The sequence below is a fragment of the Ambystoma mexicanum genome, chromosome 4p, assembly GCF_040938575.1.
Source record: "Ambystoma mexicanum isolate Mex_15411 chromosome 4p, UKY_AmexF1_1, whole genome shotgun sequence".
In the NCBI taxonomy this organism is placed as follows: domain Eukaryota; kingdom Metazoa; phylum Chordata; class Amphibia; order Caudata; family Ambystomatidae; genus Ambystoma; species Ambystoma mexicanum.
Window position 1 is genome coordinate 903,378,990 of NC_090927.1, and position 15,701 is coordinate 903,394,690.

At 45.4% G+C, this 15,701-nt stretch overlaps 1 protein-coding gene across 3 annotated transcripts in view; it reads left to right on the top strand.

Moving 5' to 3' along the window:
* MDN1 (midasin AAA ATPase 1) overlaps positions 1–15,701 on the top strand; it is a 2,688,524-nt gene that overhangs the window by 287,275 nt on the left and 2,385,548 nt on the right. For all 3 annotated transcript variants that reach the window (XM_069606482.1, XM_069606484.1, XM_069606483.1), the window contains exon 17: positions 368–471. In XM_069606482.1, coding sequence (XP_069462583.1) covers positions 368–471 — 104 coding nt within the window. The remainder of the gene's footprint in view (positions 1–367; positions 472–15,701) is intronic.

A 15,701-nucleotide genomic window follows, 5' to 3' on the forward strand; every position in this document is an offset into this window, starting at 1 on the left:
ACGCGTCTATGGGGACTGAGTTGTGGCGCCGGAGGGCGCAGTCAGGGCAGCACATGCTCCTAGGGCTATACCCCCGTGCGCCTCTAAATTTAAAGGGGGAAGGTTTTTTTTTGTGAAAAAGGTTCCGTCTCCCGTCCCTAGGAAGGGACCCCCATGCAGTATGGAAGAAAGGGGAGTAAGAGTATGTTAGTCGCTACAGTGAGTAACTTTTTTTTTTTTAAAAGTTTGCCTAACCTCGGGGCCAAAGCAATTACCATATCGAATTGCTTCTGAACATTGCTGTGCATGCAGGATAGTTTGACAAAATTGTGGTATATGCAAACCAAAAGATAGCATGCTGCTTACTTTACGCACTCCTTTCTTTTAGATGTACTCTTGAAAGAAAAGTGGGAAGCCTTTTCCATTAGACTTAACCAGGCCCAGCAGCAGATGAAAATGGCGGAGAATGCACTGATGTTTTCATTTGTTGAGGTAAATAACTTATAAAATCTGTAACCACTACTAGTTTTAACTTTTATTCCTTCAATGTATATCTGTTCATCCTGGTGTCACCTTTCTGTTTGCACTTTAAAGCCGTGCTTGAAAATTTGATTTTGTTGAAACTTTATACAACCATATTCCACTTTTAAACATAGTTTCTTCTCACATGCATGGTTAATGTGCACGATTTCCAGAATTTGCCAAAATGACTTAACAAAACGATTTTTTTGTTTGCACTGCTGATGTGAACAGATAGTTAGCATAATTTAGCTGCATGTTAGATTTTTTAACCTGGATTAATGGCATGAAACATAGCAATGCAGGGTCACTATTTTTAGCTCCATCTTGAGTTTTAATAAATGGTCATATACACGCTTTATCCTGTTACATAGCCTACAGGCAGTAGCATTCTTTTTGAAAGTTTTATTACAAGGTTCGAAATTAAGATTAGATGAGCAGAAGCTAAAAGCAGCTCATGGGTGTCGAGCATTAAATAGTGACCAGGAGCTAACACTGGGTAACGAGGAGCTGGTTCTGCACATCTAACTTAGCAGGTGGGTCGAGTTTTGAAGTACTAGCACCAAAATCTTGGAACTCACTGCCACCTAAATTGAGATCTGAAACCTCCCTGCAACTAATCTATTAACGTTATCGTCCATATTGTACCTATGTCAAGTGCGTATTCTGTAACAGCGCCTCGATGCCCGAGGGTAGTTTGTGCGCTTTATAAATGAAAAAAAGATATAGAAGGATGCAAAACTCTCATTCGAATGGATTGTGTCCTCCCACATATTTCTCATCTTTTGATATATCTATATCCAGATGTAGCTGTTTAGGAAACATTTTCCAGCAGGGGTGGTTGTGCATTGATGCCTGTTGATTCGATGTCCCTCGAGGGCCTCCGTCTCAAAGTCAACATCTTCACTGGTATATAGTGTCTGCAGCGACCGTTGGCTTCAGTTCCGTTTCTCTGCGAGAGCTATTGCTTTAGAATATCGGTGTGCTTCGTTCCTTCGAGAAACCTATCAAATTCTGTGGAAAAAATGGCATTGTCTCCAAAATTCAGGGTTCAAAACAATGCCACACCTACGGGGCGACAATGTCCCTTATGGACCCCCCATCAGGTGTGTCTGTGGTGCTTGGCATCCGATCATAAGACATCGGAGTGGATCCTGCCTATCAATGACAGTGGAATCCTGAAGGAACATAGAGGCTAATTACCTGCAGGTAGGTCACATAAATCCCATTCGAAACTCTGTAGAAACTGATCCTCCAACGAGTCGAGGGGTGACTCGCTTTGTCGGAAGAAAGCTAAAAGATCTCGCTCTAGGAGTGGGTCTCACCACTTCATGGCCTTCACGGTGTTCGAAGAAAAGTCGTCACAGGTCACCATCTTCGTTCAGTTCCTCCCTGAACGGTTTGCTTGCCAGGGATGTCATTTAGTGGTTGCCAGGGGTCGCACCTGCGATTCCGGAGGTCTCCCTGGCTACCCTGTGGTCTACCTTGATAACCCTAAAAACTTATTTTTTTTATTTGTAATTTGTAATTTGTATTTTATTTATTTGATGCATGATGCAATAAGGAGTGTCTCAGTTCTAATCAAAGGGCCATGTTTTCGTTTTTGACTTGATGTTAAATGAGTCCTTGGATCTGATGGTGGCAGGGAGGGTGTCCACAATTTAGAGGCTAGAACAGGGAAGCTGGTGCCCCAGCTTTTTGTAGCTTAAACCTTGGTATCGATAGGCTGTGGGTCTGAGCAGTTCTTTGAGGTTGTGTGGCGGTATGGAGGGAAAGCAGGTTGGAAAGGTGGGGGGAGGGGCCCTTATTGTCCAGGCATTTGTGGGTAAGGGCGTGTTTTCAGTGAGATTCTCTGCTTGACAGGTAGCCAGTGTAGGTTGGTTCTAGACTCAGAAATGTGATGGTTTCTGGGAATGTTTAGAGCTGCTCTGATGGCATTATTCTGGGTGATTTGTAGTTTATTCAGATTCCCTTGGCTAGTCCCGAAGTAGAGAGCACTGCAATAGTACATTTTAGACATGAGAGTTCTGGCTAGGGTGACGCTGTTCGGTGTAGTCGGGAAAGGTCTGCAAGCTGCAATGAGTTTGCAGGTGTAGGCAGAGGCTGATCTGACTGCATTAGTTTGTCGTGTCAAAGACAGAGTGGCGTCGAGATAGAAACCCAAGGTTTTTGTGTCTTTAGAAAGCTTAATGTTTCCATCTATGATGAATGACTGATAGGATGGAGATAGTTTGTTTAGACGTTGCGAGGAGCCCAGAATGAGGGGCTCCGTCTTGTCGTTAAGGCATCATTTGTGTTGGGCCATCCAGGCCTGGATGACCAGATGGACGTCGTTCAAGGCCTTGGTGTCGGCTATATAGTCGCCAGTGATGGGAGGGAGTATCTGGGTGTCGTCCGCATAGTTAGTGTAGGAGACACCCAGATAGTCAAGTACATCAAAGAGTGGTTTAGTGAAGACGTTAGAGTGTAGGTGACACGCAAGAACCTTGAGGGACGCTGCAGTGAATCGGAGCGGGGTCAGCTGCTGCAGAGGGTGAGAAGACCCTCGTGGATCTGTTGCTCAGAAAGGATTTGATCCACGCCGTGGCTGAGTCAGAGAAATGGGCAGCAGAATGAAGGTGCTGGCATAGGATTTGGTGATTGACCAGATCAAAGGCCGCAAAAAGGTCTAGGAGTAGTAGTAAGGCTAGTTTCCTGTTGTCTTTCAAGACCTCGATTTGGGTTTTCAGATCTATCAAAGCCGTTTCGGTCCCATGTATGGGACGAAATCCCGATTGACGTAGGCCCAGGAAATTATTAAATTCCAGGTGGTCTTGTATCTGCAGGTATGCTGCATGGTCTAAAATTTTAAGCAGGAACGGGACACTGGTTATAGGTCTGAAGTTAGTAGGTATGCTTGGGTCTAGTGATGTTTTTTTTCAGCAGTGGGGTCACCCATGCATCTGAGGTTGTCGGGGACAATACTTGTTTTGAAAGAGGAGTTAATAAAGGCCGTGATGAAAGGGGCCAGGTTGTGGGCAGAATCCTTAATGATAGGGGCAGGGCAAGGATCGCCTTGATAGTTGGACGGTTTGATTCTCTTGATGATGTCTTCCACCTCAACAATGGTGAGTGGTGTTAGGCAGAAACCTGTGCAGTTCCCTTAGGGAACACTGCAAAAGATTTAAGACTACAGGTGTTGGCAGTAAAACCACTTGGTAGCAGTCTGTACCACCCAGATTTACCTGGTAGCTGTGGCTGAGCAGTCAGACTTCTCTCAAGAAGAGTTGCAAAGTATACACAATAGGCACTCGGGTACAATAATACAAGCAAACACTGACCAGAGCTTTGGTATCAAAGTATATAATTATTTATTTAAAAACAGTTTGAAACACTCCAGCACTCTTGTTGTAAAATATTCTAAACACAGTTACTATTGTAATATGTACACCCCTTTTTCCTTATCAGATGAGTCTCAGTAAAACACCACTTATTTTCATACAGAGGTGAGCGCTTAACTAGATGGCACTCCAATAAGTTTGTGAGAAAGGGAGAGAAAAAGACAGAATATGGAAAGGTACACCACTCTAAGGTTCAGGAACACTGTTAGCAAGGCAGAAGAGCAAAAGTCACTGGTGAGCCGAAGTCCAAAGGCTGGGCCCACTCTTAGAGAGAGCAGAGCACAAATGCGCCCAAGATCAGTTACTCTAGGCTTGTAAAGTCTTGCAGAGAGTTAAGAGAGGCTTAGGAAAGTTTAGCCAGGGTGTCCCAGGCTAACCCAGGTTCGAAAGCCGGGGGCTAAATCTACTCCGTACAGTCGGTAGCAATGGAAGCCGGGCGGGACACGGTACATTAAGTGGGAAGGATCCTCCAGCGGTGGCAGTTGTTCCTGGCAGTGGGTGCAAGTTGCGTCGTTGTCCAGGGGAAGAGAAGATCTCGACTTTGAGGAAAGATGAAGGTCGTTGCACTATCAGGGAAGAAACCAGCCGCAGAGTTTTCCGGTTAAAGGTGGTACCTTTGTTTTGCGGTCGTGGTAAAACGTGGTATCCCGGTTGCCGGGGTGCTTGGCACAGGCAAGGCGGCCACGAGGTACGTCGGGAAGGCGAAAAGACGGTGAAACTGGTTATCCCCACCAGTCAAAGGAAGAAGACTCTCCGGTGGGAGATCTCCTCTGTCGTTGGGAAAAGTGGTGAGGTGGTCCAGCAGGGCTCCACCGGTGGTGGTGTCGTGGCAGGTCGGCTCAGCTTCTCCCTCGTCGGATTCTTAGGTTCTGTGGCGACTTCTGAAGTGCCAGTCCCCAAAGCCCTGCTTTTATGCAGAAAACCCCCATTCTGTCACTCAAACATGCTAAGTGGTGAGCCGGCCGGCTCACCGCTTGGGCCAATCAGGACGGAGTGCGACTTGAGTTGCCTAGGCAACTCAGTCCAGGGTGCCTAAATCCCCCTCCACCCCATCTAAGTACCCCAGACAGAGTGGCACCACTTTGGAGGGCTTCTGTGGAGAAGCCCGCCAAAAAGTGGAACAAAGGGCTCGACTTGGGTTGGAGTCACAGAAGAGAACACAAACACCATTTTAGAATCAAGTTTTGGCAAAAAATACCAACCGGAGAATTAATATTAATTATATAAACCGTCGGTATGTTTGAGGCTACCGTAAATAATTAAAGATAGTAGCCTAAAACAATGGGAAATCCCATAGGAAAATATTTGCGGTTGAATATAAAAAGTAGTATCCACTGCCACCAGCCAAAACTCGATCAGGGGGGACGGAGACGTGCCCCCTCGACTAACAGACCCTGGGGCAATTGAATTGCCCCAACCAGTACGTCCACAATATGATGGTTTGTACTGGTTCTGTTCAGAATTTAAGACTAGTAAAGTCAATGGTGACTTTACGTGCCCTGGGAGACGTATGGAGTTTATACTGGGGGGGGTCACTACGACACCCCTGTGTCACTGCACTGAGGGTGCTGTGTAACACGCATCACAAAAACACATGAAGCCCTATGGAGTAAAAGACCCCATAGCCCATTAAACACATCTAGATTCAAATAAACACACTCAAGACATGCCAAAGAGTGAGGGTAAAAGAGTCTCACTCTTGGCAGGAGAAAAAAATAAACCCCAAAAATCCAGCAAAGCTGCTGGGGGACTCACTAGGTTAGGAAATTCAGCCTAAACAGAGAATTCTCCCTAACAAGTGGAGAAAGGCAAAAGGTTTAATATTAGTAGGAGCTGGAGCGGCAACCCTTAAAGGTGGACGGTTATCCAGCTTCAGGCTGTCTTGTTTATCTTTGATTTTAGATTGTAAAGTGGAGATTTTATTCAGTAAAGCGGACTGAATGTTGGCACACCATTTATTATCTTTGATACAGGTGTCGGGGGTGGCTGGGGATTAAAGTTCCTTTAGGATCTTAAAAAGTTCTTTCGTGTTAGTCTGCTTGCATGATACGGTTATTGAGAGACTCCTTTTTTGCAAGGATAATAGCATCCTTGTAACAGAGGGAGGCAAGGATGAAGCCGTCATGCTAGTCAGAAGGGTGACTTCCAACGGATTTCAGCACAGCGTTTAGCTTTGCGGAGCACTCTTAACTGGGGTGTGAACCAAAAGTTGAGATGTGCATGCGGTTTAGACTTCCCAAGTTTGATAGGGGCAATTGAGTTAATGGCTGAGCGCATGGTGCGATTATAGGTGTCTGCTAAGGTTGTGGGGTCGGTGCAGGAGTATGTGGCTGTATTGAGATATGGGAGTAGCAGTGGGAGTAGTTTCTGTTTGGTTATGTCCCTTTTATTTCTAGTGGGGAGGGCTGGTGCTATCGTAGGAGGAGAGTGTGGGGCTGCTTAAATATTAAAGATGATATGGTGGTCAGACCATAAACAGGTGGTGTTGGCAAGGACATTGATATTGCAATTGATACCGGCTAACCAGTCAAGGGTCCTCCCTTTGGTATGGGTGGGTTCTTGGATGTGCATGGTGAACCCAAGGTCGGTTAGAACATTCTCCAGGTCCGAGGCAGTAGAGTATTTGGGTCGCAGAGTCCCAGATTGAGGTCACCTAAAATGATAATTTGTGAGTTGGTTTTAGTTTCATCAATAAGTAAAGTAGACATTTCGCCAACAAAGGAAGGTGCAGGGCCAGGAGGTCTGTAGATAAGATGAAGGGTGGCAGTTTGGTAGGGCGATGGAAGTAGTTTGACTGAGAGTAGTTCAGCCGAATCAAATTTGGAGTTGGTAGCCATTCTTAGACCAAGTGAGTTTTTATGAATGAAGGCAACTCCGCCCCCTCTAGTTTGGGCAGCATTGCGATTGCATCGTGTGATACCATAGTCTGGCGGTAGTGAAAAGGATAGTGACGGTCTGGATGCAGCATGTAGCCAAGTTTCGGATATTGCAATAAAATCAAGATCTAGGGACGTGATAAGGTCTGCGATGTCAAGTGCGTGGGCAGGAAGAGATCTGGCGTTGATAAGGGCGCCCTTGATCTGTTGAGATTTGGCTGCTGGAGTGGTGGTTTTAGAATTAATGATAGTAAAGGGTGTGCACAGTGGTTTGGGTGTAGTGTGCTTGGAATTGTTGTTGCAGGTGTGTGAATGACGGAATCTTGAGCCTAGTCTCTTATTTCTGAGTGAGAGGGAGCAAGGTTGATTGGGTGAGGGTTTCCTTGCAAAGTGTTCCAGCCATAGAGCAGGGTCATTAAGGTACTGTTTGGCATAGTTGCTAATTGAGGCTCCTGGGCTGTGGCCAGCAGCATGTTGCTTTGTTTTCGGAAGTGGCTGGTTTTCTGATAGCTAAAGCTGGTAAAATGGTTCAGTGGGTGAGTGCTCGGGGCTGCATTGTGTGATCTGCAGGTTGCAGGTTTGACTCCTGGCAAGGTCATCTCAGCCTTTCATCCTGCTGAGGTTGATAAATGTGCACCAACACAGGTTGGGTGATCTTGTATGTATATTTTGCTCTATATGAGGCGCTATATTGTTAGGCAGAATTGCATGCTGTACTCTCTGGGACCACCACAAACAATTAGGACTACAGGTGTAAGCAAAACCAACCTTTGGCATAAACCTGTACTACAGTTTTGTGGTAGCGAGCTGAGCAGCCAGGCTCATCTCAAGAGGGGATGTGAGCAGTACAAGGATGTTACAAAGAGCTCTTGAAATCCCAGTGGTTCAAGTAGACACACTCAAGGCTTCTTGGTAAAAACACTTGTTAATTTATTAGTCATTTAGAAAACATTCACTAGAAGGAGGCAACTTAAAACTATACACAAATATACTTCAATAACAAACCAATACGTTTCTGAGTAAATTAGGCCCCCCTGAAATAGGAGTAAAATGGCATTTCAGTTACTTTGAATGGGGGTAAAATGGCACAAGTTAATATAATAGATCACAAATACTTTCTTAGGCAGTGCAAATAGTTTCAGTTCACTAGAGGACTCGATTCAGTTGGAAAGGCCTACGCCAAAGTCAATGGGCTAGTGTCTTGGATAGGAAAGAGCAGTTCTTGTATTAACCGGTAAAGTCTTTGCCAATGTTCTCAGAAGTCGTTTGTATGAAAAATAATCATATGTTGGGTCACAAGCTGATTAGGCCTGCAAGTTGGGAAAGTTTTACGAACTTTCACTGCGAGAGGTAAATTCTCTCAATCTGGTTGGCACAGTATCTTAATATGAAGAAAAGATGCAGCTAAAGACGTTTGTTCCTGGCAGTTCCTGCAAATCTCACTGTTCCTGAGCCTCTGTCGTGGGGACGAGGGAGGACGCCGGGGGACTCCTGCACTGCACGGGGACGGGTCAAACAAGCTGCCAAAATGGAAGATCTTCGGTTCAAGTAGCTGTCGTCAAGCACACAAGCTGGTGTCCTTCCCCCTAGTTAATCCTAACCAGCTCTGAGAATGGTATCCAGGTGGCTTACGAGTTGATTGGTCCCACCAACTCAAAGGAAGAAGTCATCCTTGAAGGGGCTTATCTGTCGATGAACTTGGTGATTCGGACCTGCAGGGGGGCATCACCGGGAAAACCAGCGATCCAGGAGTTGTAGCAGCTGTCGTCTTCCAGCTCGTCTTCGGTTCTTTCATTGCAGTGGTTGACTCTGCTTTCAAGTCCTCTAGACTCGCATTTTAAACAGTTTTCTCCTTTTCATTCCAGCCTAGCTGCCACTCACTAAGCTGGGTGGCTGTCCTTGCCGGACAGTCAGCCAGCCAATCACGCTAGAGTGCATTTGGGCCTCCTAGGAGACTAAGCACAGGGAGTTTCGGGCACCTCCATCACTTTCTGCCCACCCCAGAAACTCAGATGCCAGAGGCGGTCTTCAGTACTGAAGCCCGCCAAACGCAAATGAACAAAGGGACCAAACCTGGTTTGGCGCGCAGAGACAAACTCTAGAAGGACCTTTCCACAAAGAAATGGCAAAAAAAGACGACCGGGACCTGTTGTAACAAGGGGGCTCAGATGCCATCTTGAAAAACATGGCTCTCGCGATTTAACGTTACCAGTACTACGAATAGTTTGTGGTTAGGAAAAATCATTGTAGTTTGTTGTGAAACCACGGCCACCAGCCATTCTGAGAGGAAAGGGTAGCATTTGACTGCTACATCAGTATCTAGACACACAGGATACTAAGTAACCCCTCCAGCACTCTATTGTAAGATAGGGTGTGCTGGGTCTAGGAATTTGAAAGACTAGTAAATTTCACTTTACTTACTCTGGGAAACAGTAGTTTATCCCAGAGAAGGTAGTTAAACTTGGGGAAAGCCTGAAAGGCTTCCCTGTGTCACTGCACTGAGTGCTCTGAAAACAGAGGTAAAACACATCAAAGTACATGAGAGAGTGGGAAAAAAGGGTCACACTCGATCCAGTTAAAAAAAAAAATAAAGTCCTCAAAATCCTGCAAAGGTTGCAGCGGGTCTTAAGGTGAAAGGGAATTAGCACACTTTAGAACTCTCCCTAACAGGGACAAGCAATGCCAAAGTCAATTGATTTAGAAGAGTGTCTTTAGGGGGCCAGGAAAGCCAACGTCATTTGGACAAAGTCTATAGTTCTGATGCAATTCTTGGATAAAGTCTTTCACAAAGTCAGATTGTTCACAGAAACTCATTGATGACACTCAAGCTGTTAGGCCTGTGGTGCAAGTGCAAATCTGAAGTGAGACAGCAAGACGTAAGGCAGAAGCGAAGTACCGCCGAGCCCAAACACCACCTTTGGTTAGAAAGGTGGTCCAGCTGGATTCCAGGTCCAGTCTTGAATCTTCCTGCAGGAGTGATGCTGGCCCACCAGATACCCCCCCCCCCCCAAGTCTGCCTGCCTAACAGTCTCTCAGCAGATAAAACTACCCAAATTGGCAAGCCCAATGGGAAAGGGGAATGGAGAAAATATAAAATGCAGGTCTTCACTGGCTTTCACTGATGCCCTCTGGAACTGGATTGAAACGCCTCAGTGTCTGCGATTATCTAGGAGACAATAATATATATCGATTACTAACCACTCTACCGTTATTCTAATTTTACTAAATTATTGCCACCCTCCTTCTTAGTACCTGCTGCAAATGCTCTGATGCTGATGGGCTTTCTTTACTTGTTGCAGTTGAATAAATGTAGTCTGTAGTTTCTTTTCTTTCACAATATCTTCACAGCTATTTTCTTTCATAACCTTCTGGTCTAGCTAATGTCAATGCTGACCCTTTCTCTTTTCTGCTGAAAATAAACTGTATTTCCCCTCTCCTGGTTGCTTTACCTAAAACCTCATTTAATTCCTTTGTAAACTCATTTCACTTTAGCTCATAGACATGTGTTTACTAAAACTGACAAGTTCAATATTTCTTCTTTGCTTGCCAGCAACTGATGCACTTTCAGCTCTTAATCTTACTTTTTCTATATGATTCTTGTTTGACTGGAATTCTTCCGCGCTACCTTCCGACGTTTCAAACTGGCTCCGATGACTCCGACGCATCAAGTCTCAGATTCAAATCCTCTTCCTCGAGATGACGCTCGCGCGGCACGCAGACGATGTATTAGGGTCCTTAACTTTAATCTTGCTCAAACGAGCTTAGCGGTTTTGAAACTCTTGAAATGTACCATGGAATGCTTTTGTATGTAAATGCTATTGGAACTCTAAAACTATACCATGGAATCCTGACAATCTTGCTACAGCTATACAGACCCTGGTTCCTGAGCCTCAGTCGCGGCGACAAGAGGGAGGACGGCTCCTGCGGCGGTATTCTGGAAGGTCGTCGGCAGCTACGGGCTCTCTTCGATTCAGCGTGACTTTGCGGTTTCAGCGCTTCGCAAACAGCACTGATGTACATCAAATCTCTGGTTAGACTTTCCTTGCTCCCTCGGTCCTGTACTCTGGTGAGGGGGACTCAATCGAGATTTCCTGCTTCTGGAGGGTTCTTGGGAGGCTCCTGGAGCTTTTGGCCGGATCCGTTTCGTGGCAGACGCTGCACTTGATTATGGACACTTGATCACTGGCATTTGGCTTCTGCAGCAACGGAGAGGCACAGCAAGTTTGGGATTGCACCCAAGTGGAGTTCGTCTTGGGGTTAGTTGGTCCCACTAAACCAAGGGGAGAAGTTGTTCCGCCAGCTTCTCTGTCGAGGTGAAAAAGGTCTGCACAGCACAGGGCTGCACCGAGCAATTCAAGGTCCAGGAGGTTGTAGCAGGGTTCTCTTCACGGTTTCTTCCAGTGGTCGACTCTGACTCTAGTCCCAGAACCCTCACCTTTTAGGCAGGTTTCTCCCATTAATGCACAGCCTGTGCTGTCAATCTCACAGCAGGGAGGCTGTCCTTTTAGGACAGCTAGCAGGCCAATCAGGACTGGGTTTGTTCAGACACAACTAGAAACAAAGGACAGGAGTTTTTCCCACCCAGCCCCCACATCCTGTCCTTCCAGATGCACTGGAGCCAGGGGCGGGCTTCTGGGCTGAAGCCTACAAAGGCAAAACGCACAAAGGGTTCAAACCTGTCAACGCACAGAGTAAATGCTGAGAAAGACCTGCAAACAAGAAATGACGGAAAAAAAGGCCGGGCAATTTTGATAAAATGGACACCCATCGGTGCTGTACTGCAGCCTGCGGTAGAAAAGCACAATGCTAGTAAAATTTCAACCACTGCCACCAGCCATTTAAAGTAGTGAGGGTAACAAAAAATATTACGTGAGAAAGTAGGATAAGGGGCAACTAAGTAACCCCGCAGCACTCCACATAAAATGGTGTGTGCTGGACCTACAAAGAGAAAAGGTAAGTAAGATTCCTTTCATCTTACTATTCTTGGGTACGGTAGTTCAACCAAGAAAATGTAGTTAAACATTAAGAGCAGTCCAAGGGACTTTTCAGTGTCACTGCACAAAAAGTAGATGCTTATGGAGTTCATCAGACTCGATAAAACACTAAAACACACAAATCCTAGTCAGGAAAAACACAAGAGTGAGAAAAAGGTCCCACTCAATCAGGTGTAAAAAGTCACAAGCCCTAAGTCCAGCAAAAGAGCTGGGGGCCTCTAAGGTTGAAAGGGAATTGGCACATAAATGAAAATTCTCCTGAATGCCAAGCACCAGGAGAGCCCCAAAAAGGACTTTCCCTTAGAGTGGTGGGACCTACAGTCTGAAGACGACTTGCATTTCGAGTCCTCCCATGATCTGTGATATTCGCTTGCTGCAAACCGTCAATACCCTTGGACCTGTGGCCATTGTGCAGTGTATCGCTGTCCGAAGATTGGATCCTCCTGAAACTTTGGAATCCTTCCAGACTTCCATACGTAAGATTCCACTCCTTGAAGTCCTTTCACCAGAGTCCTGGACAGGGAAAGCGAGATGAATTGACTGGGTGCTAACTGTTCTTCACTGGTGCTTTGAAAAGGGTGCCAGAAGCACAGGACCACAAAGAATCCTTTGCCTGGAGCTTCTTCATTCGACTGCAGCGAGATCCATTCCAGTGTCTCTAATTTGGTATGCCTGACTAAGAATCTGGTAACCGGGTCTGCTGCTGCATCCTATGGTTTGCTTTGCTCCTCCTGTGTTGCTGGAGTGCTGATTCATATGTTCGGGAGTTCGCCCATCGTCCAGTCCCTGAAACATTTCCCCAACAACAGTGTTGATTGCTACTGGAACTTTTGACTTTCTACAGCTTGTTCCTGGTTTGTTTTTCCCTCCACTCGGACTGACACTCCTAACTAGATGGGTATAGACTTATAAAGTGTCAGGTCATTGAGGACATTATTACACGTGTTCAAAAAGTATTTACCTGCTTTTTGCTGGTTGTGTTCCATTCATTCTTACCTGAAACGATTATTACAAAAGTATTGTACTTGCCATTTGAATTGCATACTGCCATTCTCAAAGTATTACCAAAGTGGTTTACTAACTGTGAATATTTCATTGGTTATTCTGTGTGCTCATTGCATATAATACTACTTGCCTTATTGAAGAATTATTGTTTCCTTGGTTGTATACATTAAGTAATGCATTATTTTTATATAACATTTAGTGTGTATCTTTGGGTTATGGGTGTTCTCGAAGTTCTTTGTACCTCCCTACAGCCTTTTTCTCCCTTATGATGAGCCTGGTTGCTCAGCTATTGCTACCAACTGTTAAGCAAGATTGTATGTAGTAACCCTGTGGGAGACTACACCAGCCTTGTCCTCTTGGTAATATGTAGCCCACCTATTGGTATAGGGCTGTAATACAAAAGTTGGTAGTGTGACTGAGCAGCCAGACTTAACTCAAGAGGGGTAACTGTGAGCTGTAGAGGTAACACTGAGATTCACAATTACAAGTATCCAAATAACACTTATACTCAAGGTTTTCTAGTAAATTAATTTTGTATTTAACGGTCAGTTTTAAATAAGACTTCTTTAGAAAGGGCAATATGCAACAATAAAAATACACTTCATAACAGTTCCTCAGATTTAAGATAAGCAAGTAGATACCCTTTTGGGATGTCACACACACTTCTTTTTTTTTTGTTTGTTTTTTTTTGTTTTTTTTTTTTGTTTTAATCAATAAGATTTTTACAAAAGAAGAAAAGAAAACATTTCGTTTTCAGTAGAAGCTACAGTAGCAAGTGGAATCGTCAGTGATGATGAGATCGGGAGAAGTATTGAGGCCGGAACTCATCGAAGGTCATTGGGCGGACCAATCAACCTGAGGACGGTCGACTGAAAAGTTCAGTGTTTACATAGACCAACATTTTATAGGTGGCCAGCTGCCACGAAGGTCTGTCTCCGGCCATCAATCTGGACCAACAAACGTCCTGGTCACTTAAAATGTGCTCCGAAAAGATCTTAGTCAGGTAGACTTTACTAATTGTTCGGATCCTGGCTGTGCGGGAACATAATAAGAGCAAATGCCTAATCGACTGTTACTCCCGGTGTTTTACAGAATCAGCACTCGTTCGTTGGAGAAAGCCCTCTGATTGCCAAGATTTCGTTGGTTAACAGGAGATTTAGTCGCGCTCTCATTATTAAATCGCGAGCGTGTCTAGAAGGGAACTTTTTGATGTACGGTTGTAAATCGTTGAATCTTCTGATGTTTGGCGGGAGGTGCTGTGTCAATTTATTCTTTAGAGCTGCCTTGCTGGTTTGGATCCAGTCGATTTCTTTCAGTTTTTTTTTAATTTTTGTGGGGTTTCTGACGAGTGTCTCTTCGTCACACTCTGTGGTAGCCAACAGAGCCTGGTTTGTTTTTGTCCAGCGGTTTAGCATGTTGCTTTGGCTGTTTTCACATTCTTTCTTGATGATTAGATTGTAAATTGATGGATCAGACGAAATTCTGGATTTGCGATAAAGCATGAGCATGCTTGATTTCACTGTTCCCCCAAGTGATGGCAGGCTGAGTTCCTTCCTTATGACGGTCACCGAGGTGGAATTAGGGAGACCCAGTGTCCCTCTCCAAAACATCGCTTCCAGTCTCGGCCACACAGTAGTGGGTAAATTCGGAAGGGCGTTGGCGCCGTAGGTCAAGGTAGGAATAACCTTTTTTTTTGTAGAAATCTACAACAGGAATTAGAAGCGTCCAAATTTTCTGTTGATGGCTTTGGCTTGTGCAATCAACTTTTTCGTTGTTCTTTTGAGGTGGGCTTGCATTGCCAGTTCATTTCTTGAGCAGTCAAGTGTCACTCCAAGGTATCTAAATTCGGAGACTTTTTCGACCCGCTGCTTTTCCAAGAACAGAGCGGTTTTTTCCATCTTCTTTGGTTTTGTAGACAGAATCATAAATTTTGTCTTTTTTCGTTTATCTCCACTTTGTTGTCAGCCATGTATTCCGAGAGTTTCTTCAGTTGATGCTGCAGGCCCACAAGAGTGTGGTCCGGAAGGACCAGGTCGTCTGCGTATAGGATTCTGTTCACGTGGGTGTCGCCCAACTTTGGTGGGAAACAGCGGATATCTTGGAACGTTCTTTGCAGGTCCCCCAAGAAGGAGATAAATAGGGCCCGGGCCAAAGGGCACCCCTGTTTCACCCCTCTGGCGGTTGGAATCGCTGGGGACAGGAGGCCATGTTGGTTTGATCTTACTCGCATGGTGGTGCCGGTATACAGTGCTTTGATCGGCTCCAGGATCGGGGTGGGGCAACCCCAGGTTTCGGGTTTCTGCCAGAGCCGCGGGCACTCTTCTTTATCGAACGCCTGGGTAAGGTCGATGAAGATTAGATAAAGTTGCGGTCCACCATCCAACACTCTCCCTTTGAGCGCACTGAGCATCAGTATGTTGGCTGCTGTGCCCAGTCCTTTTTTGAAGCCTGTTTGAAGATAGTCATGGCAGCCTGCCGTTTTGGCTCAGTTGTTGAATTCTCTCAGCACGAGTGAACCAAACACTTTTCCAATACAGTCCATAAGGGCGATCGGCCTATAGTTTTTTGGGTCTTCTTTGTCGCCCTTCTTGTAAATTGGTACAACTGTGGCCGTTTTCCATGATGGAGGAATGGATTGTAGTTGAGCACATCTTTGGAAGATTTTGCTGAGAAGAGGGGCCCACTCTTCCTCGAAGGACTTCAGGTCGACGTTTGTGATGCCGTCCGGGCCTGGGGCTCGGGAGTTTTTGAGTCTCTTAATTTGTGTTGTGATGCCCTCAATGTTGTCCACTCTGATCCATGGTAGTGATGGATCTACCAGCTTCTCTATTTGCTCTTCCGACTTCTGAAACAATGCACTGAAGAATTTGACCCAGGTAGCTTCGCCGATGTTTGAAATGAGAGCGTTTTTTCCATTGGAGTTTGTCGAATTCAGGAGGCTCCAGAAC